This window comes from Corvus brachyrhynchos, unplaced genomic scaffold (genome assembly GCF_000691975.1).
Source record: "Corvus brachyrhynchos isolate BGI_N302 unplaced genomic scaffold, ASM69197v1 scaffold424, whole genome shotgun sequence".
Classification (NCBI taxonomy): domain Eukaryota; kingdom Metazoa; phylum Chordata; class Aves; order Passeriformes; family Corvidae; genus Corvus; species Corvus brachyrhynchos.
This window is the reverse complement of record NW_008237953.1, coordinates 358,606-383,756: the sequence shown is the minus strand read 5'-3', so window position 1 is coordinate 383,756 and position 25,151 is coordinate 358,606. Positions and strand designations below refer to the sequence as shown.

The 25,151-nt window shown below is 36.7% G+C and overlaps 1 protein-coding gene across 4 annotated transcripts in view; it reads left to right on the top strand.

The window, feature by feature from the left end:
- Positions 1–7,544: 7,544 nt before the first annotated feature.
- CDC14B (cell division cycle 14B) overlaps positions 7,545–25,151 on the top strand; it is a 35,202-nt gene continuing 17,595 nt past the window's right edge. The window contains exons 1-7 of one of the 4 annotated variants that reach the window (XM_017733345.1): positions 7,545–7,658; positions 8,540–8,615; positions 10,562–10,654; positions 21,087–21,163; positions 22,612–22,678; positions 24,097–24,159; positions 25,028–25,115. In XM_017733345.1, the coding sequence (XP_017588834.1) occupies positions 8,574–8,615; positions 10,562–10,654; positions 21,087–21,163; positions 22,612–22,678; positions 24,097–24,159; positions 25,028–25,115 (430 nt within the window). In that variant the 5' untranslated portion in view covers positions 7,545–7,658; positions 8,540–8,573. Of the gene's footprint in view, positions 7,659–8,539; positions 8,616–10,561; positions 10,655–11,069; positions 14,527–14,668; positions 14,799–21,086; positions 21,164–22,611; positions 22,679–24,096; positions 24,160–25,027; positions 25,116–25,151 lie in introns of all 4 variants that reach the window. The other 3 variants (XM_017733349.1, XM_017733347.1, XM_017733346.1) reach the window with 3 other exon arrangements.

Sequence of the window (25,151 nt, the reverse complement as noted above, 5' to 3'; positions counted from 1 at the left end):
GGTGGGTCGGTCGGTCCCCGAGCTCTGGCGTGTCACTCAGCGAAGTGTTGTTGAGAACTGCACCGCTCGTCCGGCGGGATAACTCATCCTGCCGATGTCCCGGTAGCCCGAGCCGCACCGAGCACCAATTGCCTCGTGCTGGCGTTTTCTGCCTGCGAGAGAGAGCAAACGGAAAACAGCGTTAAACACATTTCTGTCCGTTCGACACGTTGTGGGGGGGGGGGAAAAAAGGAACACATTTCTCCACGTATCGGGGAGATGGATACGCACACACGCACATATCTATGTTTCTCCTGATGCAGTAATATCGGCTAATGGGTAAAATAACGGGCAAACGTCGCGCCGCTTCTTGACACGCAAATGCCAACAGCTTGTGCGGGCAGGTTTGCTCAGTATCGTCCTTCCTTTTCGTGACTCCAGGCTCCCAGCCGCGCTTTGTTTTGGCACAGGAATCTGCCTCTTTTAAGAAGCCTATTGAATCACAGCCAGAAAATTCCGAGTTTGAGTTACCCAGCTAAAGGACGACCTTGAGTTTAGGTTGCCTAACGGCAACAACAACAACAAAAATTACTTTTTAAGTCATGTGTCACGATCTCAGAATTGTAGTGTATTTACAACTTCTCACAGAAAGCAAGAAATAAACCTCCCGGCACATCTCAGTGAAGGGCACAGAAAATGAACAGAAAGTGAACAGAGCAAGCAAAAATATAAAGAACAAACATGCAGAAAAGGTACCAATGTACCTTTTATTTCTGTGCCAAGAAGCAGGGGTCCTTAAATTAACTAGTGTGTCTCCTAGATAACTGTATGCTTAGAAAACCGTAAGATTTTGTTTTGAAAATTTGGCATAGCAACGTAGAAAGAATGTAAACTGCCAGAGCTTACCAGATTCTTATTTTTAAAAAGCTTTAATACTGTCAGGGAGTAAAATCCTAAACATTCCTGCCAAAAATACAGCATTTTAGGCCTCGTCTACCCAGAGAAACATAATGGTGTACTTATCTACAGAACTCTAAGGCTCCAATAACCCCATATGTGTATTTTTTCTATAACAGCAACCATTTATATAGGACATGATGATAGTATGATTTTAAGGTCAAGTGTGGAAACCACTCATGTGATAGATAATGACTTTTTGCTATCAAAGTGATTTCACTACCTGGATCACCACTCAGCCCTGTCCAGCTCACATCTCCAGCAAACAGATCTGTCTAACCATTCTCATGAAGCAGTTGCTTGGATCTGCTAATGTGTGTCTGGCATCAACAGGCCCATTAAATAACTGTATTTTCTCCTTCAAAAAATGTTCACCCATTTAAATTCATTAGAGTGCCCAGGCTTTGACCTGTGTTTTTTCAGTGGGATTTCACTATGTGCAGCAGTACCTAGTATAGTAAATTTGATTAAAGTGCACTAGATTATTATATTTAGCAATACTTCATTTTGTCTTGATCTTGCTCTGCACAGTGGCTGCTGTTTATTGTCTAATTTTTAATCCTGATTTGAATTACAGTCTGATTTTTAGTTTGCTACAATGTCATACTTATTTTTTTAAAGAGAAATCTTAGTAAGATAACAGGCTTACCTTTTTATTCAGCTGTTGTAAAGTTATGTCAAAGTTTGAAATGTCAGTTCTGCCTTCTTGTAATGTGGTTCTGAGGAGTTAATTAATAGGCATAGACTGGAGACAAATTAAAGCATAAGGTCTTATTCTTAAAGAATGGATGTACTGGTAAATACTTGAACCACTGTAAAAGCTGAGAGATCTGTGTTAGCTTATCTACTTACAGAAACAGTGTCAAACTTACTAAGAACATTGCAGGCTACCCTTATTTTCATCTTTGCAAAAGACAGAAGCGGAACATAAACCCAAATTGCTGTAAAGATTTATGGATCTTTTCTTGTGTGATGTTACATTCATAAACAGCAAAGTTTCAAATCCATTCTAGGAATTTTATACCCAACAGACTTACAATAATCATTGCATTTCTTTATTTTGTAATTGATTGTATGCATCAGCCGTGTGGCAGAATAACTATTAATCTGAACTGTCTAAATTATTTTGTTTACTATTAAGGCTAGTTCAAGAAAGCTGTCCTTTTAAAAAAATTGTTTATTTTGGTCTATTAAGATGCATGGTAAGCTTTATCATTTTCTCTTTGTCGACTAGTGCACGAGGCTTGCTGGTATGAATTCAATTTGCTGGAACTGAATGCATCTCTTCTGTTTATTAGAAGCATATTCCCATATCCTTCTGATCTCTGAGAGAAGTAATTTATACGATCTAAATAAAATGTAACAATGCTCTGTGAGATGCTTGAAAGCTGTTCATTTCCTTTCCTCGGCTGCTTTTCTTTCTCATTGCTCTGATTTTATAAATAACATTTTAAAGAAGAGGTGCAATTACAATGCATAAACCTCAGGCAAAAGGTGTGGGTTTCTCTCTCACCTATTTTCAGTAGTGAATTTTAAAATGAAATAACTACAACAACTATACTTGAATGAATGTATATCCAGTTTGTTTACAGTATGGAACTAGCATCTTAAAGGATGCTCTAAGCTGCAGTGTATATACCTATTTTTTTTCCTTCATTGAGAATAATTTTGCTTATACTGTCAGTTGGAGTTGATAATTAAATATTCATTTTAATGTATTCATTGATATGTGGGTTGGTTTTTTGGTTTTGTAGTGCAGTTTGGTTTTTTTTTTCCAAACCATTAAATGGTCTTTTTCCAGGAGTGCTGGCTTGTCATTATAAACTTTGTGTGCCCAAATTTTGTGTATTTTTCTAGAATGCTAAGGACACTTCTAATAAGTTCCATTAAGCTTCCAATATTTTGACTGTCACCACTTTCAATTAGTTTTTATTATGCTGCTATCTCAGTACCAAACCTGTGCTTGATCTTTTATCAATATGACTTCACTTACTTGTGAGTCTTTCCCAAAGTTAAGATTTTAAATACATGTTTAAGGCTTTTAGTGTCTAATCCAGCACTGAAAGCACATGAACATATGTATTCTTGTGTATCAGTCAAGAGCAGCAGAGTGGAAGCTCTCTGTATAAGTGAAGTAACAGTGTTGATCAGTCATAACATGGCACTGAAAATAATGCTTTCATAGTTTTTTGTTTAAAAAAAAAGTTCCTTTATCTTTTTAGTGTGCTTTCATTTCCTTTATCACAGTCCAGGCTGTTGTTCTAATTGCCAACTCTATCATTAGCTAAATTTGAAATATAGTGATGTCTGAATGAATTTTTTCAAGGATAGAAAGGCTAAAAAGAAAATCTTAAACAACTTTGCTTTTTGTCTTGTCATTGCAACAGGATTTGCCTTTTATGTTTTCTCTCATGTCTTTCAAATATTTTGAAGTTTTTTAAGTCAAACACGACAAAATTCCATATACCAACTCTGAGTTTAGATATACGCTCCTCTTACAATAATAAAAACTCTTTGGTTGCATTCCTGATGATTCAAAACAGACTAGCATTGGGTTTTGTAGTACTGTCAGTCTCTTGAGTTTCTCTTCTAAGGCATCTATTTAACAATAGAACTGTAGAATTTCTGTTTGTATTAAATAATGTTTGCTGATCATATGTAGACTTGTCTTGCCACTAGTGCCTGTTTACTATTTAGTTGTCACTTAAAGTCATGGAATGACTTAGGTTGGAGGAAGCCTCTAAAATCATCAAGTCCAGCTGTAATTCTTGAATTAATGAAATTTCTGTCTTGAAGGCCTGTGCAGCACAACCTGAGAAGCATCAGGCTTTTTGAGAGTAAAGGAAGGAGATTATTTTTTCATCTCTAAATTCACATTAATGTGATTTTGAAGTGGTACCTCTCCATTTTCTGTACCTCTATTTCCACAGAACACTGTGGCTCTAATAAACAAGCAGAGTGCTTTTGCTTCTGTATACACTCTGCAATTAGCTTGGACAGTCATGCTTGTGTTAGCTTTAGTCTCACTTGTTGAGGTACCAGCAGTAGCTCAGTTAGGAGTATGTAGGCTTATTTTGTTGTACATTGAATGCTTACTCAAAATAATTGCCTGCAGTGACATCCGTGCTTATGTATTTTAACTGTTACATAAGGCTGACAAAATTAAGTGTATTTGAAGTATATCTAACATGCTGCAGCCATATCTCCTAACTGCAGAGCAGATGCAGCCTGTAAGGCAGTGAGCCCTACTCTGTTGTTCTTCTGAGAGATGATTAGGAAGGTCTGCTCTAGTTTGATAGTTTTAGGATGATTTTTTATCAGAAATTTGCAGGAATTAGGAAGTGCTTAAGTGCTCTATATGTAAATGAAATACTAAAGAGCTAAAATTAGCAAAGGAAACATGAAGATAATGAAAGGGAAGCCTTGCTCTGGTGGTCCAAACCTTTGTGGAATCCTAGTGAAATCAAATCATCAGTGCTTGAGTGTATTTTATATATAAACTCTCAATCCTGCAATCAGATCCTTAATGAAGGAATTCTACTTTCTCTTAATTTCTGTTAAAAAAATCAACTCACTAATCCTTGACTAAATAGAACTTGGAATATGTTTGGAAAAAAAAACAGGTAAAAACAGACATGGTGAGTAATACAGCATTTTTCAGATGCTGGACTGGTAAATCAGTAGAAAGGTAAATATACTCACAGGAAATTTCTTTTTTCTAAAATCTCCCCATAGGAAACATGTTAAAAAGATGGAGCCTGCTGTTTACATAATAGGGAGTAATTGTTAGCAGTGCACAGGAATGGACAGCTTGTCAGGATATTGGCATTTGACACACACTGCTCTTACTGTGAGGTACTTCTGTAAACTCATTAAACTCAAGTTTCTTTCAGGTATTTTAAGAATAGCAACAATGAACACAGTTCGGAGAACCATTGCCAATAGCAATTCAGAAGGCCACATACATGCTGCTTGCTCAAGATAGGAATTCTTATTTTTGCTGGACATTTTTGCAAGCTGCAGAAGAATTTCAATAAGAATATGAGCACTGAGGATGCAGGTGATTCTTTTATTCCAAATCTTGTTTAGGAGCAAAATGCTAAATTATTTTAGGTCTTTGACCTGTGTAAATTATATTTGCTTTCATTTTTGTCCTCCTTTTGTATTTGAAGATTTTGGATTGCTCTTTGCAAAGTACTTTTCAAAAATGATGTAAAGTTTCTGTGAAGAAGTTGGAGTGCAAGAAGGTAGTGTTTGAGTACCCACGGTACTCAGTTTGAGTACCACAGTCATTCTTCCGAAACTTTGATGCAGTTATTGTTTGTGTATAATAAAGAGGGAGAGCTCAGTCTAGTCAATAATTAGACTGGCACTTAAGGACAGATGCCATGGAGGGAAAAATCTTGGCTGCATGTTCCTGCTGTTAACCCCCATCAGGCTGGTTCAGTAAGCTAACTCAGAAGATTTTTCCTTGTAAGGAACCTGGTGGCAGCTAGCCATTAAATCAATTTAGAAGTGGTGTGAAATTATAGCTTGGGGCTGCCGTGACATGTGTTTAATCTCGCAATGCCAGTTTAAACACAATCGCATCCTCTCAGTTCTCCTTTCTGCTTCCTCCCTTGCCCTCGGTTCTCCTGTACTCATGTTAGCTCTCATTCTCAGAGCAGAGGGAAGTAAGTAAGCAAGGCAGCTTTTTACCTTCTTTTCCTCTTTTCTTTTTTTCCTTTCCCTTTTCCTTTTTTCTTGCCTTCTTTTTTCCTTTTTTTCCTTTTTTTCTTTGCTTTTTCCTTTTATTTTTCTTTTATTTTCCTTCTTTTTTTTTTCTTTTTTTTCCTTCTTTTTTTTAGTATTGCCTAGGGATACCTGTTACAGTTTCTAATTCATGCAAATGCACCTTGACACAGTTCAGTGATTAACACAGTGGTGGGGAACCACCTCCAAAAGTCCACCCCCAGGACTGCCTCTCTATGAAGTAGTTTTTGCCATAGCGTATTTTGTATCCAGCTGGAGCATTGGTGCACTTGCTTTTCCACACATAATTGACTTTGTAGGCCAGTTTAGCCACTTCTTAGAAATGCACGCATTATTCTAAATTTTATCCTTTGGCTTGTTTTCAGGGGATGATTTGGTAAATGCTGGGAGGTACAGAAGCAGGTAATGCACTTCCCATCTAGGACTGCAGCTGTTCTGGTTACACGATGGGACTATTAGAAATTAAATAAGTAAATTGGGTGCATTGCTTCTGCTAGAGAGTAAGGAAGTAGGTGCCTGACTTGCTTAGGAGGTACTGTACATCCTACTGTTGCTCCTGACATGTAAATGTTTAAACCAAACCACTCACATCAGGCTGCTGTTCTACTGAAATAAGCATTAAGAAAATGTACAGTTTTTGGTACATTTTTGGTGTCTGCCTTCACCTTTTGAGATACTAGTGTATGTAGATGAGCACTGAGCATGTGACTGTTAAAATATAGATATGGTAACTCCTTTCATGGCATACTTTGACATGTAATTTCAAGATACAGGTAATGATTTCTAAGTGCTGGTCATGGATGATGTTGTTTTGAAGCTTAAAGTGATTTTTTTTTACCCCCTGCTGTTTAAAAACTGACAGAGTTTTTCTTCATCACAAATCGTGTTTTGAAATAATACATGCAGGTGATCTGTTTTGATACTTAAATAATATCTCTGTTCTAGGGAACTAATTTGGGGAAACAAAAGCTTTCCTTTTAGGTCTGAATTTTAATCCAAATATTTTATGATGATATTTCTCAGCAGGAGGAAGACCAGTATTGTGGTGGTGCTGCAAGCCTCAATTTTTATTGACCAATTACCGCAAGCACAGCAATTTATAGCAGGAGCACAGTCAGTGTTTAAAGTTCACTGGGGCTTCAGCTTCCCCAGCCATAAAAATAATTTATATCTATGTGAATATTGCTGGTATTTTTTTCCCCTCTTAACAAAGGAAGCCAGGGCAAGTACAAGATGCCTCCTGCCTGCAGGTACACAGGCTTTGAAGGGGCAGCTGGGGTGGGAATGGAAATTTGAATGGAGATGTCCAGGTGGAGGCTTGGCTGGTGCTCCCATGGGCAGCATGGGCTGCCCTCCTCATCCTTCCCGAGCCTGTTACCTGCAGGCTTTAATTGCATGGCACTACTGTCAAAATCATAGCTTTACAGAAAGAAGTGCCTGTGCTTTGGTGTGAGTGTGCTTCATCATTTAGTTTAACATAGGTGCTCAGAGGTGCAGAGGGATTTGTGGTTTAGTTTGGGGGGGTGTGGTGTGTGCATTGGTATTTCGAGTGCAACCACCTGCCGAAGGAGGTCTCTGCTCTGTGCGTGGGTGCAAGTCAGGGTCCTGCTATTTTGCGAAGTCATCAAACAAGGAGCACTTTGGGAAAGAATACTTAAGAGCTGGGGATTATGGGAATGCTGCTGAGCAAAAAACCTCCATCTTTGTGTGCTTTGTTTGTTTAACACTGGAGAAATAATAATACCTAATTCAATACTTAAAAGAAGATTTTCTTCATTCTAAACCATTTAAAGTTGTCCCATTGAGAGGTAATACTTCAGACTTTCAGCAAAAAAGCATGATGTTTATAAAAGCTTCCAATTTTCTTGCATTTCAGATCGCCTTTATTTTGCAATTCTCTGCCAAAAACCAAAGAGTGGAGCTGCAAATACCCATTATTTCTGCATAGATGATGAACTTGTGTATGAGAAGTAAGTACCGACTTTTTTTTTTCTTGTTTTTTTTACAGAAATAAATTAGTCAGAACAACAGCAGTGAGGAATCAGTATCATTGGAGAACTAATTACATGAGTTGGGTCTTCTCAGACCAAACATGCCATGATGATTTATAGACCTTAGAGTGGTTTCTTGCTTTCCCATCAGGATTTCTTAAAAATTTTTCAAAGCAGAAGCTTTCATTATACCCATTCCTGTTAGAAGACACGGGAACACAATACAGCCATATAGATTCAGAAGTGCACATTGAACTGCCAGACTAAAGGGGGTGTCTTTTTTTCCTCATGTATTAAGTGGAATGTCTGAACTTCCTAGAATCAGAGGAAAAAAATGGCAAAGTCAATTCAAGCCTTTATGAGCTGACAATGGATATATTATTTCCCCTGGAGTGAACAATGTTTGCCTTTTACATGATGTGGAATGTTCCTAATTCTTCAACTGGTTTTGATCAAGGGCATGCTTGCTGGTTTTTAACACACTAATCAATCTTTATTCTCTGTGTTCCCTTTTCTCTGGCACTATGTATTACCTCCTTTAAAAGTAAAGCTTGTTAGTTCCTCTTAAAATACAGTTTAAAAACTTGTCACAGAGTGATACAGTAGCGCGAAGTAGTTCTTAAAACCTGGATATTAGTATTTTGAATGGTGCTGTGTGAAAAACAAAGACGACAGTCCATGTTTAAAGATGACAAAACCTTTCCTCCAACAAATCAGTATGTGTTTATATAAGAAAGCGTGCTCATTTTTAGAATGATGTATGTATATCACGTGTATTATTACTCCTTGCTTTGTGCATCTTGTTAAAAAAAGAGGCATTTACAGGGGTCATGTACAATTCTTCCCCTTTCTTCTAACAGCTTCTATGCAGACTTTGGACCACTCAATCTGGCAATGGTCTACAGATATTGCTGCAAGCTAAATAAGAAATTAAAGGTAATGCTTGGGTTTTTTATTCAAAAGCCAGTATTACTGGCTTTCTAAAAAACAAATACAAATGAGCCAAAATTTCTTTTATTGTTGTTGTTATGGTTCAGGTGCTTTCCTGTTTTCCTAATCCATCTGAATTCTGAATATGAATGCTAGATTTTATTGAGGTGAATTTAGGGAGGAGGAGGATCAGTATGGAAAACCCACTTAGTTTTAAGAACCAAAAGATGCACAACTGTGGCAGTAACTATCGTTTAGGTTTTAGAAGATCAGTTGCTAAATGAAAACAGTCTCTTTTATATGAAAAGCTTCTTTCCTGGAATTCAATCCTGTTGGCAATCTGCCAATATTGAGTGAGCTCAAGAGTGCTGTGCTATGCTTTCATTTGAAATGTTTTTTGTTTGACTTGGTCTTCTCCTCTGATACTGACATTCTTCAGTAATTTACAACATTTGATCTTTAGTAGCATTGATAGCATTGGCCTGAAGGAAGATACTCTGCTCATACTGCAGATTATTATCTCTTACAGGAGCTCAGTAATTTTTTGGGATTGGGCTCTTGATAGAGCGTAGTGTCTTAAAAATGGATTTCTTAAATTAATTAACACAACTGACTACAAGTTAGTTGACCTTTAGTAGATGTTGGAGTGTAAAACCTGTTTGGTAGATAAAAAAGCTTATTTTCATTAATGTCAATCACAGTTTGCCCGTTCAAATCTCCTTAGATCTTTCTGCCACTGAAGTGTGAAAAGTGGGAAATATACAGCACATTATAGACTAAGAGTGTATTTTTTTTTTTTCTTCATTCCTTGATGTCTGTCACAGATAATAGTTTGCATAATTCAGACTTGCTTTATTCTTTAGGTTGGAGAAGCAATTGGCACACACGGGTGGGATGTTGCTGCTCTGTTATTACTAGGGCACTTGCAGAATTATCTCTGGCTAAGCCTGAGATAAACCTGTTTAGTGGTCCAATCTGGGAGATGGTAAACTCCCAGCTGGGTAACTGTGGTTTGCCAGAGATGAGAGTCTCTGATTTTTGTATACAGGATGCTCTGAGGCAACACAAGTCTGTGTTATAGTCCCTTTCCATGTCTTGTGTTTGACATTGGACAGATGTGTTAGGATTTCTGAGAGCATATTTCTGCTACTGATCTGGAGTTTATTTGTCTTGAATGCATTGAATCTAGTATCTTGAGCAAGTAACATTGATATTTAAATGCATAAAATGACATTTTATGATAGCTTAGCAGTTGATCAAAGTGTGCAGTTTCAAGCACATCAGAATTTATTTCAAAAGCCAGTTAGGGGATAACTGCCACCACATGTGTGTGTCCTTTCTATGGACAATTCCATTCCACCCACATTCTAAGATAAATGGAGAAACGGTATGCCATGCCAAGATGACACTTAAAATAATTATTTATGATAAAGTTCAGAAATACTTTCAAAATATTTTAATCTAAGCATGGTTCTGATCCTTAGAAACAAATACTAGTGGATTTATGTACATTTGGGTTTGAAAAATGAATAAAAATGTGTAAATTCTTTAATTTTTAATTCTAAATTATTTAAAAGTTTAAAATTTTTGCAACTGTAATATACCTGTAATGCTTTTGAGAATGCCACTTTCTATTCTCATAAATGGCTATCTGTTACATAAGGCATGAAGTCAAAAATACAAACAAAAAATATGAATGCATTTAAGAAGAAAAAGAAAAGATTTCAGTAATTTGTATCAAAAATTATTTAGGCTGGAAAAGGGGAAAAATACTGGAAAAACCTGGGTAGGGATGCAATACAGTTTTCCAAAGCTTCTGAGGGACTACTCTACAGTATTCTTGGTTCTCTCACTGATGAACCATTCCTCTGAATGCATTCCTCTGATTTTATAAAAGAAGGTGTAAAAGGTCTAAAATGCAAAATTATAATCTTGTTCCTTTCTTGATACAGTCATTTTCATTGATAAGGAAGAAAATAATTCATTATACTGGGTTTGATCAGAAAAAGCAAGCAAACGCTGCATTCCTCATAGGCTCCTACGCAGTAAGTATTTAAATTTTTACATCAGCTGCTGACTGTGTTAATTTTTTCATACTAAATTTTTAGAAGAGCAAGATAAAAACAATTGTTTTCTCTTGAATAATCATCCTACTAACGTAATTATAGCAATGTACCACATAGTAAAAGTTTCTAAAGTCTAGCAGGTATGTGAATGAAATTGTATGATTTTAGGTTTTTCCGCGCTACTGCAATCTGCGTTCTTCAGAATAAGAGCATCACTGAAAAAAAGATCAGTATTAATATTTTCATATAGAAAAAATGATTGATTCTTGAAGTTTTACCTTTCCCCAACCACACAACCTCTTCTTTTCTAAAATAGAAAAACAGTATCTTGCACAAAGTATAATGTGTCATTCGCTAGTTGCATTCATGTTTAAATAAACCTTTCCTTCCCCAGCTGCTTCTTCTCTAATACAAGGTAATCTCTTCAGTTAACCTAGGAGAAGTAGTGCGCATGTGTGATAGGCTTAGAGCCTGTGTAAAGCCTGGGAAGATACAAGGTGGCTGGAAAGGTACTAAGCCAAGTCTGTGGCTGCAGAAGGGAAAAGGACTGGCTTTACATCTCAACTGCATGTATTTGGTACACAAAAATGTAGTCAAGGAATAAAATGCTGAATACTTCAGGATGAAAGATGCGATGTACCATATTCATGTTCGGTTTTGACTTGTAACACACGTCAGTTGTAACCATTTCTCTTGTTTACTGAGTAATAAATGAAATGAAAAGCTATGCACTTTTTGATGTTGGAGATTTGAGGGGTTGAAGTTCATGTAGCCTTAGGTTATTCCTATTTATTGGCTGCAAAGGCTACACAGTACTTTCTGTGATGCAGGCAGTCTCCTTGCTGCCTCTCTGCATCATGCAGGATGTCCATTCTCTGTTCCCCAGGGTTTCTGTGTTGTCTGTATTCTCTAGCACTTTTTACAAATTGAGATCTGTATTTCGAAACATGTCACTCTTTGAAAAACAGGCACTTAGGAATGTTGCTGTAGACCTTTGCATTCTTAAACCACATGGAAACCGGTAACATGAGTTACAAAGCTTGTTTGCAGTTAAGGGATTATGTTGACAAAACAGCTGCAGCTTTTAGGAAAACTACTTCTTCCTAATTACTTGATCATAATTGAGGCCCAGAAGAGGGGACTGGCTTCAGTTATCAGACATTATTTGGAAAAAAGTGGGTTTGGTTCTTTCCTATATTCTTGTTCTAAATATGTGTAGTAGTAGCATTGTGTGGCATAGCAGCTGACATTCGGAGCAGAATTTTGGTACAGAAAATTAATGAATGGCAAAACAATCTAATAAGAAAATACTGTGGTTGACTATGCAAAAGTATACAGAAAACCTAACACAAATCTTATTTTTGATCACCTGGTAGCCCTGCCATGTTGCAATAACAACATGCAGGTGAAGAGGAATGCTTCAACAGACTTGAATAAAGCTCTAAGATTAATATGTATGGATTATGACAATCCAAAGCACACTAATTAAAAATGGAGGCTGTTGTACAGAGAGTAGGCAGGTTTTGCTTTAGAGAGCTGTGGTGAAGGAAGTGGGAGTTGCAGAGTAAAGAAAGGGTGCTCACACAGATCCACCTGAAGTACAGCACGGAGATCCTGATTGCCTGGTCAAGGCATGTGGTAGGGCTAGTTGCAGACACACGGCATAAGGCAGAAGAGGCTAGTCAAAACCACCAGTAGTTCTCAGAGTTTGGAGATGTGCTTAAGTTACTGTATTGTACACACTGAATATTTTGGCAGTTTCCCTGAAAAGCCCAGGGCAAAGTGAAGCACACTGAGAGTATCAGTCACCTCCTTGCATGTGGGCATGTCTGACTTGCAAATTTGCAAGTTTTAGATAGTGAGATAGCTCAGCTAGATGCTGATTTTCTTTCCAGTGCAATATTTTTGGCTTTGGTACTGCTTTTTCTTAACAGTAGGGTAGAGTTTCTTCCCAGTTTCATTTAGGAGGGATTCCACTGAAGAAAGATCACAGAAGAAAAACTATGCCCCTGAGGCTTTTTTTTTTCATGGCATTCTTTGATGATCTTTCATGAAGAGGCAAGCTTAATTACAGAGCTCATTGCTCAAGTGTTCGCACATACTTGTCCCATATTTCTGCTTTCTGCAGGGAGAATTGGTTTGTTCTCTTTGAGGCAAGCAGCGATGCAGGATCTGTTCAGAATGCATGATAAACATTTCTATAAGCATATTTCCTGATTGAAAGGAAATATTGATGACTTCCTTATTTAAAACATATGTAGGCTTAAGTGTCTACCTTCTTTAGTTCAGAATGCTGTGCTTTTTGTTGAAGAAAGATCCATACAGATACTGGTCAAATCTTTAAGAAAGTTTCTCTGTAATTTTAGTTAATCAGACTGTGTCATATACATTGGTAATACCCTTTGTTGCTTGAGTTGCTTGTCGTAATTTATTTTCTGATCTTACAAGTATAACCCATAGGTTGATACTGTATTTTGTTTTCTGTGGATTGAATGTGTTTTCTTGTTTGATTCTAATTTTTTAGCTTCATGGTAGGTTCCCATTTCAACAGTTTACCTTAGGTTGAGGAACTGTGGGTGTGCAATGCATTAGTTTGGGGGAGTTCAGGTTCATTCAATGAAGAGCAAGGAAGTAGAAAGGAAATGTGGCCTTTGCAGGGTTAGTGACAAAAATAGTGCTTGTCTGCTTGTGCTGAAAGGTGTTTGATAACTTAAGCACGGTTTTGGGTGCAAGTTGCTCTGTATAGGTCCAGGTGCTACAAGTCACTTGTTAGGTTTTCAAGAATAACAAGGCACAGTGAGTCTGCATGATTTCTGGTTTTGTTATTTTTTTTAAAGACAGTTACATTTAAACTATAAAACTGTAATGAACTGTATATGGCTAGTTCTCTTCTTAGACTTCTGTGTCCTCATAAACATTCAGCTTCTGAGCATGTCTTTTCAAAGGCTTGTTGACCTTCAATTTGTATTCTTAAACAGAATATTGTAACTTCTGCTTAAAGGAATTGGGATATATTAGCATGATTTCTCATTCGTCATCTTTTGTTCAAATGTATATGTGTGTACATGTATCATGTGGGGATATGCTCATTTGGACTACTAAGGCAATTATGAAAGTCTTCATTAACTGTGGTGTGGTAAGGGCAGCTGTTAGTGTCCTTGTTTTCAAGCAAAGTCTGTTCTCAGTCTTTTCTTCACAGTTGATGTGTTTTAATGTTTCCCCCACTTCCCTTCATCTAACTTGTCTTTCTTTCCTCTTCAGTGGAGATAGTTTATGAACTCTCCAGACTACACACTTCTTTCTCCCCTCTCCTGCATCTGCTGCTTCCTTCCAGGTGTACTTTGATGTGACAGCACAGCCTAACTCAAGCTCTTCAGTATAACATGGCCTTAAGAGTGAAGAACTAAGTTTACAAATACACTGTTGTATATGCAGTTTTAGAATAAAATATTAATTTTTTACAGTAATTCTCAACTATTTAGACCTTAATCCCTTTATTGTTCATCTTTCATCTATTTTAATTTGCTATTTTGTTTCTACATTTTTACAGACATAGTGGGAATAATATTCTTCTATGTAGATTAGCGAAAATTTGGCACATTCAGCCACACAAAGGGTAGCCAGAATTCAGTGTGTTGGGGTTGAATGTTTACACTTTTTTTGGGGTGGAGGGGGAAAAGGGAAAGAAGGGAGGGGGGGGGAAGCTTTTGTTCTTCTCCTTTTAAAGAAAAATCTTTTCCTTGAAAGCTATCTGCACTGTTCAGGCCTTACCACACTACCAAACCAGCAGTGATCTTCTGAGTTGATATCTACAGTGGCTTCTCTTGATTTTCACCAGGACTTGGCTGTGGGTGAGGAAAGTCTGCTTCTTCCATCATTGCTCCTTCTGTATTACGAAAGAAAATGTACCCTCTGTGCCCTGTCCACCCAGTTCCCAAGCTCCCCCCTCTCCCCTTGGCTACATTAACTTAGTAACAGTGTTTTTTTTCTCAGGCCTGGCACTAATTATGTACTTGGAGGGTGACCCTCCCAGGGCACCGCCCCATGAACTGCTGTAATTCAGGTCACCTTCTCCAGGACTCATCTCTGTACTTTGTCTATTTTCTCATCTTCTTTCTTCAGGGTAAGCAGCGTTTCCTTCATCCATTCTAATCCATAGTATTGGTTTTTTGCCTTTTCAATATGTTAGTGTCCTTCCTAGTTGTGGGCCTAACTCTGGGTAGAAGCTGGAGGTTGGAGAATCAATTGGCACCCACTGGTGTGATGTTGAACTGCTCTGTTCTTACTGTGACACTTGCAGAATTATCTCTGGCTGAGCCTGAGATAAACCTGTCTAGTGATCCAGGCTGGGTGAATGGGTAACTGTGGCAGTGCTCAAATTTAGAGTGGGTAAACCATGTTTACCGTCAGCGTTTTGGTGAGAGGTGCTTGACGAGCAAGTGGCAAAGGCAAGATGGACAAAGTAGTGACCTTTCATTTAAGCAAAAGTTGCCTGGAATCTTGTCTCTCTCTGAGTTTGTGTCCTCTAAAAAGCTACCTTCTCTGAAATGTATTTGGGAAATTGTGATTAGTCTTCACAGCGGCAGCCTTTCCAGCTGTTTGTACTAGGTTATATTCCAGGATGTTCCTAGAAAACTGCTTGTCTCCATATGACAAGAAGGCTTGTTCTTTTGGAGGTCCTCTATAGTCTTAGGTTGCTTTCTTACCCGTCATGAAGTAGTAATGTGCCCAGCCCAGTCAGTTCAGGGTTTTTTTATACTTTCTCTCTGTTGTTTAAAGGTAATTGGAAGTTTCTTGGTTTTGTTTATGATGAACAAAGAGAGTTGCCAGAGACAGGCAGTTATTCATTCTCTGTCACTTTTATCCACTTAATGACTATGTTTCTGCTAATGAAGAAACTGTTGGCCGCATGCATTTCTTCACTACAACACAAATCCATACAGGAAGCTTACTATTCTAATAAATTTCTATTTTAATTTTGCAACATCTAACATTTTTTCCTTAGGAATATTGCTAGAAATTTAATCTACTAAATGACTAGTATATCCAATGGTGGTTTTCATGAAGTAACATATTTAATACTTTAAAGTTGTAACAACTGCATGAGCTTGTGTTTGAGTCTGGTCACACGCAGCAGTTACTTGCATTCGTTCAGAATGGGTGGATTTAATTATTTGCTGTTTACAGCAGTCCAAGCTGTCTTTGGTGAGTGACATTTCTGGAACATAGTTGTATCACATAAAAGTTGCTTGTAAGCAGTTTAAAATTAATTATCTTGTTATTTTCTGGCTTTTAAGTCAGCATGGTTGGTAAAATGTATGATTTAGGTGGCAGCCTTAAGTAGATTTTTCAGTTGAGGGTGAACAGGTGGATAGACATGGTTATATTGAGCACATCATAGATATGTGCAGGTATGTGTAGATTCATATCATAGGTATGAATTTAAAGTGCTGTTTACGGACTTGAGTTGATATAGTTTCTAACAGTAAAGTTTACTTCAATAGCCTATTTAATTTTCCTGAAAGAGCAACAAGTTATGTCATAGACTATTTTTACTAAACACTTTTTGTCTTGTATGCAACATCATTATTTAACTTGGCAATGCCATGTATTGAAAGTTAAGATGCCTTTTTTAACCAGAGGCTCATTTCCCTTTCTACCAGGAATACTTTACATCCTATTGTGAATACTGTTCCAATGATTATAACTCTGGTCTAGGAAATGGTTGCTTGAAAAATAAGGCTGAATTGAAAGCACTAATGAATCAGAAGAAAACAAGGCTTGCTAAAAGCTCTCATTCTCTGGTTGATTTTAAATGCTCACAAATAAAGAATGGGTCGCCTAATCCTGCAAACGGTTGTATTTCATTGAGTGACCTTTAACGCAGCTGTTTGACTGCACAGCAGTGTTGGCAGGAGGAGTGCTTGAGTGCACCTTTCCCAGTGTTCAATACTTGGATGGTTCTTGACCATTCACAGAGGTGCCTGTAGTTCCTTAATTAGAAACAGATGTCCTAAATGAAAAGGATGATTGGAGCAATGTTAGTGGTTCAACTACTAAAAGCAAATTCCTGGCTATATTTTGAAGTTCAGGAGGATATTTTTTTGTATGCGTAAAAAAACCAAATTTCTAAATTATCTGTATACAAATGATTGCAGATTGTGATAAAATGATATATTTGACTTGAAAGATATCAATTCCTTATAGCAACAATTCTCCTGAGATGTACATAAGTAGAAGATATCTAAAAGATTTTAAGAGTTTGTATTTGTGTGTATAGATATGTATGTATACTCGTATTTGCACTTGCATGTGACTGTAGGAAAATTCTAAAAGCTGAACGTGTGGATGCATGCTGCATTGAGTAAGTTTTTTTGAAAGAAGGCCTTCTTTTTTTTTTTTTTTTCTTCAAATATTTCCCTGATCTGCAGGAAAGGAGCCCCTTGGGAAATCATTTTAAAATTCTGATAGTCATTTCTTCATTTGTATATACAAAAATGGATAAAAATTATCCCAGAGAATGCCTGCTTCTGCTAAATAAGAGCTAATATCATTGCTTGAAATTTATTTTAATATTTTTATATTTTTAATAGTCACTTTTGTTTGTTGCTTTACTGGCATTAACCTAAGAAAACAACTTTATTTGTGAAAGTTTTCATTATCTTAGAAAGCACAGCAGAAACATAAATTGTAATCAGCATCTGGACAAATTAGTTTCAGCTGTTGTATATTTGGATTTCTGGAGTGTGTCTTCTCTCATTTCCTCTCCTTGCCCCACTACATACCTCACTAATTTACAAATATATCTTTGTTTCTCTATTCATCAGATCAACTTTTCCTTTCTCTTCTTTTCTGAAACTTCAGTTCTGCTTTCTGCCTTAGAAAGTCCTTCTCTTTTTCAACACTTCTGTCTGCTACAGGTCTTTGATCACTGCTACTTTCTCTTTCCCATTTATTTGCTTTCTTTAGTCCTTTGTTCATCCCCATCATTCCAATGAAACTGTTCATCTTTAAGTCTTCACTGGCCTTCTTCAGGTCAGAAACAATATTGTATGTAGTTTTATATAGATGTGTCGGAAATATTTTTTTAAGTGAATCTTTCCTTAAATGCTGGCTAGTGCATTTTGGTTCACTTCATGGAACTAAGTAGGAGCAATCTCAACAGGTAATGGGCATTCTGTCCACAGGACCAGACTAAACCCAGCTGTTAAGCTTAAAAGCTGCTGAAAGTATGTAATACAGATGTCAGATCTTCAAGGCTGGCTCTCTGTCTACTGATGCAATTCTTTTGGTGCAGACCATTTCCTAATGCAGATGTGTGGCCTCTGCTGCCTTGACATCTGTTGCTTCTCTGAGCTTTGCTGCTTCAGTCTTACCTGTTTCCATACCTGGAATTTGGTTCACCCCAACCTAAAAGCAGGCCTCACCCATGTTCAGCCTTCATCCAGCCTTGCTTACATCTAGGATTTCTAGGTGGGTACTCCCTTAAGCTGTGACAGAAACTGGTCCTGTCTCCACTTTGACTATCACAGCTTCTTGTGTTGTGTTACTGCCAGGGTGCTTTCCTTGTGAAGTAATTATCTGTTTATCGTCTTTCCCATTGTGCATGAATGTCATTCTTCACCTTCAAAGCACTCTACACCATTGCACTCATCCAGCTATTCTCATAATAACCTAATTTTTTTGCAAACACTTTTCACTGATTACACCATTTCATCAACAGCTGTCTCTTGCAATTGTTCACTTGTTGTGTCTTTTGTGTGTCATAGTGTCACAGCTGAGTGTGTAGCAGGATCTCTGTTTCAGAGTAAGTTTCCTTCTTCGGTAAATATGCTGTATTTTGCTTCAGTTGTACAATACAAGTTGTATTTTTGATTTCCAAAATCAGATTGGTTTTTCAAAATGTCCTTGTACTTAGCAAGTGTTCATATATAGCTGTGTTAAGAAAAGTCCATACACATATGTATGTGTGTTAAAAAGGTGTTTCTAGCAATTTCACTGGTAATGTAATTTCAGAAGTGGGATCTGTGCCTAAGAACTAACATGTTTCAGTATACTCTGACATTATTTAGACTTACTTTAATACAACACTCTGGAATGGAAAAAACTTGTCTCCTGCAGCTGTTAGACTTGTAAACAAATGCTTCTGCATTCAATCTTGTTTTCTTTAAGAAACTGGTAAAAGCTCAGCTGAGGTATGGGAGAAATCCTTGGCATTTCTGAGCTACATGTGCTTACAAAATTAGCTAGTATTAGTTGCATTTCTATTTGCCTGTGGTACAATTAGTACTCTTTGTATACTACACAGTGTGATAGCACTTAAGTCTGGTTGGACAGTAGGAGGAGTTTCTTCACAAGGAAGGGTAATGAATTGATTAAACATTGTAATGAGCTGCCCAGGGAGATGGTGGACAAGGTGTTTAAGGACTGGATGTGGTACCCAGTGCCATGGTCTAGTTGGCATGGTGGTGTTTGGTCAAAGGTTGGACTAGGATGATCTCAGAGATCCTTTCCAGCCTAATTGATTCTGTGATTCTGTAATCCCAAGTTTTTTCCAGGTGACTCATTTCTGGCTACAAACTCTGTCTAATTACCATCTGTTTGCTAATTCCATTTTACATCTTGGGTTTGTAAGTTTTTCAGGGACAGGGCTCTCTTCCCGATAAAAAAGAAGTGCTTGATTCATATGGTTGCTAGCAATATGTGTTCACTGTGCTGCAAGATGCAAATTAGGACTGTATCAAAGCACTCAGTTTGAAATTTCATGGAAGATAACCTTTACATCCAAATTAGGCAGTGAATGCTTGCAGAATAGAAAATGAACTCTGCCATCTGAGGATAAGTTATTCAATGATACTTGGGGAGGCTTTTAAAGTATCTTTTCTGTTTTGGGTGTATACTTGCACATATAAATGCAGAAGTCACTTATCTCTCCGCAGTGAAAGCACACACACAAAACATGCAGTTTTCACTACTTAGCTATTTATCAAGAAAGATTTATTTTTTTGTTTCCTACTGCCAATTTCAAAGGAAGAATGCTCAGAAAATGCTTAACACACTAATTGAATCAGGAAAATCAAAGGGGTCACCTGTTGGCCATGTCTGTTTTAGCTGTCTGTTTAGGTTATATTTCAAGCTGGGTTTGTTTGTTGGGTTTTTTTAGCAACATCTGTTCTAACTCTTGTTTTTTTTCTAACTCTTTTGTGTGGAGGGAGGATGTTTATGGTATGTTAAACCATTTGTTCAAACTGGCTTTGCAGCAGCATCAAAGAAATTTGAAAAGCAATGCCAACTTTTAAAAGAAAAAATGTCCAAAGCAACAGAAAGTAAATATGCCATGCCTTGGTTTTTGGGGGATAATTAATTAATACATGAGGATTTTTACTTTCAAATAACTCTAAGAGAAAACGTTGTTAGCATAAAAGAAATAAAAAATTTTACTGAACATTAGTGATAAAACCCCAACTTTCTGTAGGGTGTTAAAGCAATTTCAAAGAAAAAGTATTAACTTGAAATTACTGAATATTGACCTGTTAATGACAGCTTGTTATTAACAGTTGTTACCTCCTGGCCATGCTGGGGATGGTGTTTGATGGTATTTGAAGAAGAGATATGCAAAAAAGAGGACTTTTAGGTATTCTTTAAGGAGACCTTAGTGTTAAAGGCTATCCAAGAGTGATCAGACATGTTGTGATGGAAGACCATATGGATATTTCTCGTAAGTTGGTCCTTTGTGAATTCTTTTCTGAGTGTTTTTGACAGTAGAAAGTTCAATTCATTCTGTTCGTAGGATTTTGCTTCTGAAGCTACAGATTTCTTTTAATTTTTTTATTTTTTAATTTTTTGTTTTCTTTTAGTTTATCGCATCTGGATTTAGTTACTGGATATTGCCTCAGCAGTGCAAAGGAGGAAGTACAGAATTTGGATTAATGTAAATGTTCTGATGTAGGAAGATCAAAACATTCATAAATAACAGTCTTGTCTGCTGAGTGTACAGACAGTTTGTGTACCAGATGATTCATAGCTTTGCTGATATATCTGCGGGTTTTCATGTTTTGATTTACATCTTAAAAGCTTAATTAAAAAAAAATCTACAAACTGGCCAAGCTGAAATGTAAGAATCCAGATGAACAGAAGCCTTTTCACTGTAGCCTGTAGCTGAACAACTTCTGCACGAATCTATAAAGTTAGTTTTAAAATATGTATTTCTTTAGATTGACAGGATTTTTTATTGTTTATGTTAGTTTTATTGTTGCACACTTGCAAACATTCATTCTTGGTGCCACTCTTTTCCAGCACTTTTGCGTTCTGTGATAATTAATTATGCCTTCTGTAATATACAAGTGACTTGAAATTATTGAAACCTGTCTTAAAATAATCTTTTTCCTTTTCTGTCTTTCTCCAAAAATAGATAATATACTTGAGAGAATCCCCAGAAGATGTGTACAGGCTTATATTGTCAGGAAGTGTTTCATATCTTCCTTTCAGGTAAATAACAGGTTGATAGAACTTTCTGTACCTTGAGGGGGTGTTGTTTTTGTTTTGGGAGTGTTTGTTTGTTTGGGGGTTTTTTGTTTTTTGTTTTTTTTTTGTGGGGTTTATTTTAGTTTTGGTTGGTTGGTTTTTGGTTTTGGTTGATTGGTTGGGGTTTTTTTGTGCTGAAGTTTTGGGACACACTCCCTGCCTGAACTTCAGGTACTCAGTGAATCAGAGGTGTTACCAGCTGGTACTGAAGTGTACAAGCAGAAAGTGAAGCAGCCACAGTGTTTTTTATCCACTCATTGAGCTTTTTTATCTACATTGCTTCTCATGTGGCAGAATGATTTTGTGCCAGTAGCTGATAGTTAAACATACCAAAATATCTGTCATTCAGCACAAAGGGCTTGTAATGCTTAATAGCATTATTTATGCACAAGACAGCTTCTGCAGATTGCTGCACACATTTGACAAGTGGAAAGTTGTCATCAGTGCATTCCAGGAACCTTCTGCATTGCCTGTGCCCTACTGTGCTATCCCTCCAATAGATACCAGAGGTTGCAATTCCCTTTGAGGACCATGGCCTGAGAATGTGAGGCTGCTTTTGTCTGTCTGTAGAAGGCTTCATCCTTTTTTTTCTTGCTCATCAGGTGGTCTTAGAGACACCAGCTGCTACAATGTCACCTTTATGTGTCCTTTCTCTTACTTGAATAAGGTTCTATATTTCTGTGCCCTGCTAATTTCTGCCCCTTTTCACACTGATTCATGAGGATGGAAAGGATATAAAAAAATACTAGAGACAGCCCTCCAGGTTCTTCAAAAGTTCTCCCTCCTCTCAGTTTTATAATATGAACATTTTTTTACTTACTAGAAACATTAGCAATTCTCTGCTCATAAGGGCTACATGGTCTCAAGGTATTTTGCCAAGGCATAATATTCTCTGATGTAGATTCAGTTTTATTTATTTACTTGACTGTAGTATTCCTCTAGAATGCTTACTCTGTGGTGCTTATGGAATTTGATAATGGTCACCGACTAAGAACATGCAATTCCTGGATCAGCAGAATTAAAAAACTTGTAACTGAAAGAAGGGGTTTTAATGAAATCAGTTTCTCCTCTTGTTTAAGCATAAACTATTTATGCATCTTAAGGAAAATATTTTATTATATTTACTCAAATGTTTATCCTAGCAGTCCATGTCAGAAATTGAACATTTCAGCTTTACCAAAACTGTAGTTAGAGTAATCTTACTGTTGTATCTGTTAACATAACTTATTTTATGTTTTGTTATTCTTGTAAGATTCAAGGTACAGGAAAGGAATTAATCATTTGACATAATTACTTCCATGTAATAATCATTATCTTAAAGTAATTTTTAAACAGTTTTAGAGAAGTATCTTCAATTGCTTTCACTTGGATTAAAATGCAATAATTACTGTCTTGGTCATCATATCTTACAGGGATGCTTCCTTTGGTACTTGCAGTTTTCATCTGACATTACTGGACTGTTTTCATGCAATAAACAAGGTCAGCAAACTAGTATTTTTCGTATTTCAAAAAGTTAGCTAAATATTGCCCATCGGAAAAAGAGGGCTTAGGAAGCTAGTATCCAATTAGAGCTGTGAAGAGGCAGATTTGCTGATTGTTGCCTGGTTTACTGTGCATTGTGCATTGTAACAAAAGTAGGTACAGCATCCACAGAAATCAACTAATACCTTATACAATCAAATAGTTAAGATGTTAAAGACGGAGTTTGCGTTTTACTTATGTAATCTTTCAGGACAGTAATTCACCTCTAATCCTAAAAGTTGTGTGTTAGGTTTATTATATACCCCCTGGTGTTATGTATTAGGCTGAACATAGCCTTTGAAAGTGGTTTTGAATGGGCTTGCTATACACTTCAGGCATTTGCAACACATGCTAATGATTTCAAATTTTGCTTTAGTAATAGAAATACAAATTTCTATCTACAGGGATAATGATAAACAAATGTTAGGAGGTAGGTGCTTCTTTTTTTAACAACAAATTACCATAATCTAGTTTTTATAGCAATATAGTGGTGAAGTAATGCAACATTGAAGGATAGGGGAATTAAAACACATTCTTTTTATTCTGTATGAATAGTGAAATGGGGAATTCTGCAGCACTCTACTGTACTATGGTCTTTTGTATTATGGGTATCTCTACCAAATACTGATGTTTTTACTGGTTAAGTCAACTTTTTGAAGATCTATCAGCTTTTTCGGGTGTTTTGAAATTGGCTACTTGTATTCCAAGACTGGTGCATTGCTATTCTTGCTGGTGAACGGCAAGAAAAGCTACAAAAGATTACATAGTAAAAGAGAAAATTAGAATGTAGTATTTTTAATATCTGTAGATGTGGGACTTATCTGTGTTTGTGTTTCCTATTCTAACAAGTGGATAAGCTGTTAGTTACCCAAATGATTACATTTTTTATACAGTGTTAATTATTATGGTTGTGGCTAATTATGGGACATCATGGACTCACAGTAGTATCTACTTAGGACTTTGTGACTGCAAACAATTTGAAATCAATGAAGATACTAACAAATAGCATTTATGCACAAAAAATATTTGCAGTTCTTGAATGCAGTCTTTAGAATCTACTCATAGCTTCAATAGATTTTTTTTGCTGGTTCTTTTTATTTTGTGCACCTAGCAGTAATAAAAAGATCAAATGCTTCAGTAATCTGGGATTTTCATAGTGATTCAGTGGAAACAAAAAAAGTCAATTTACTCATCTGACTTCACTTATATTGAAATTTACAAACCTGTTTTGAACCAAGACTGAGTTGATCTGTATTTCTTAAATTGTGTGAAGAAAGAGGAGAGTGTGTATTAAGGGACTTTATGGAACCAAAAAGAATTATAAACTGTCCTCATTGAAGAGGCATCTCTGTTAAGAGCTGTGTTCTGAATTTTAGGCTTTGCAGTATGGTTTCCTGGATTTTAGTACGTTTGATGTAAATGAATATGAGCATTATGAAGTAAGTGTTCAGTGTCAATCTTTTGATTTGCTTGCTGTTACTAATGCTAAAACAATTGCTTATAATTTGTGCTGTTCTTTTGTAGTATTAAGTTCCACTTCTGTTTTGTCTCTTTAAGCTATGATAGTTAAATAAAGGTGCATGGTCAGAGAGAGAATACTAAAATTCAGATTAAAGCGTAATTATGCTCAAACATGGGGGAAAGCAGAAACCAAAATGGAAAAAAATGGGGATTTCCATTATTATTTAAACCCTGGATGCTCTTGAGCACTCTTGATGAACAACTAAAGGGCATACAAGCTCAAGTCTAACTGAATGCTAGAGAACAATCAAAGTATGTATTTGAGAACACACGGGAAAGATGTAATAACACTCTTTGAGGTAAAGAACGAAACAGGGCTGGGAAACTCCAAGCACATAAAATTCACTTTGGGACATAGGAAATTATTGTGACAATGTTGGACTACAGCTCTTGACTGTATGCAGTCTCAGAAATGCAAAGCTGCCAGATATTTGTAAAGAGAAAATTAAATGTTCATAGAACTTAAAAAGTCATTATGTAATTTGTGAACAGAGGTAAGACCAAGGCCATAATTTAGAAGCCTATAAAAATTTAAAAATTGGAAGTTGCCTTTCATCTGAAGGGCATCAGTTGTGTTGTTCTAAAACTGATTTAGAAAGACAGAAACATGGAAAAAAGTGAGGTTGAGAGCATCTGTTGTCCTCATGATGAAAAAGAAAGCAGTCAACTAACACAACTTCCTTTGAAAAAATTGTACATCAATTCTATCTAGCGTGTATTTTGAAACAATAAGGAAAAACCTGAAAATACAGGGATAATGATAAACCAAGCATTTTCTCTTGACAGAGAGCAGAAAATGGAGATTTTAACTGGATAATACCAAACAAATTCATTGCCTTCAGTGGACCTCATTCAAGAAGTAAAATTGAAAATGGTATGCTTAAAAAAGGAGGTGGGGGATACAAGCCCA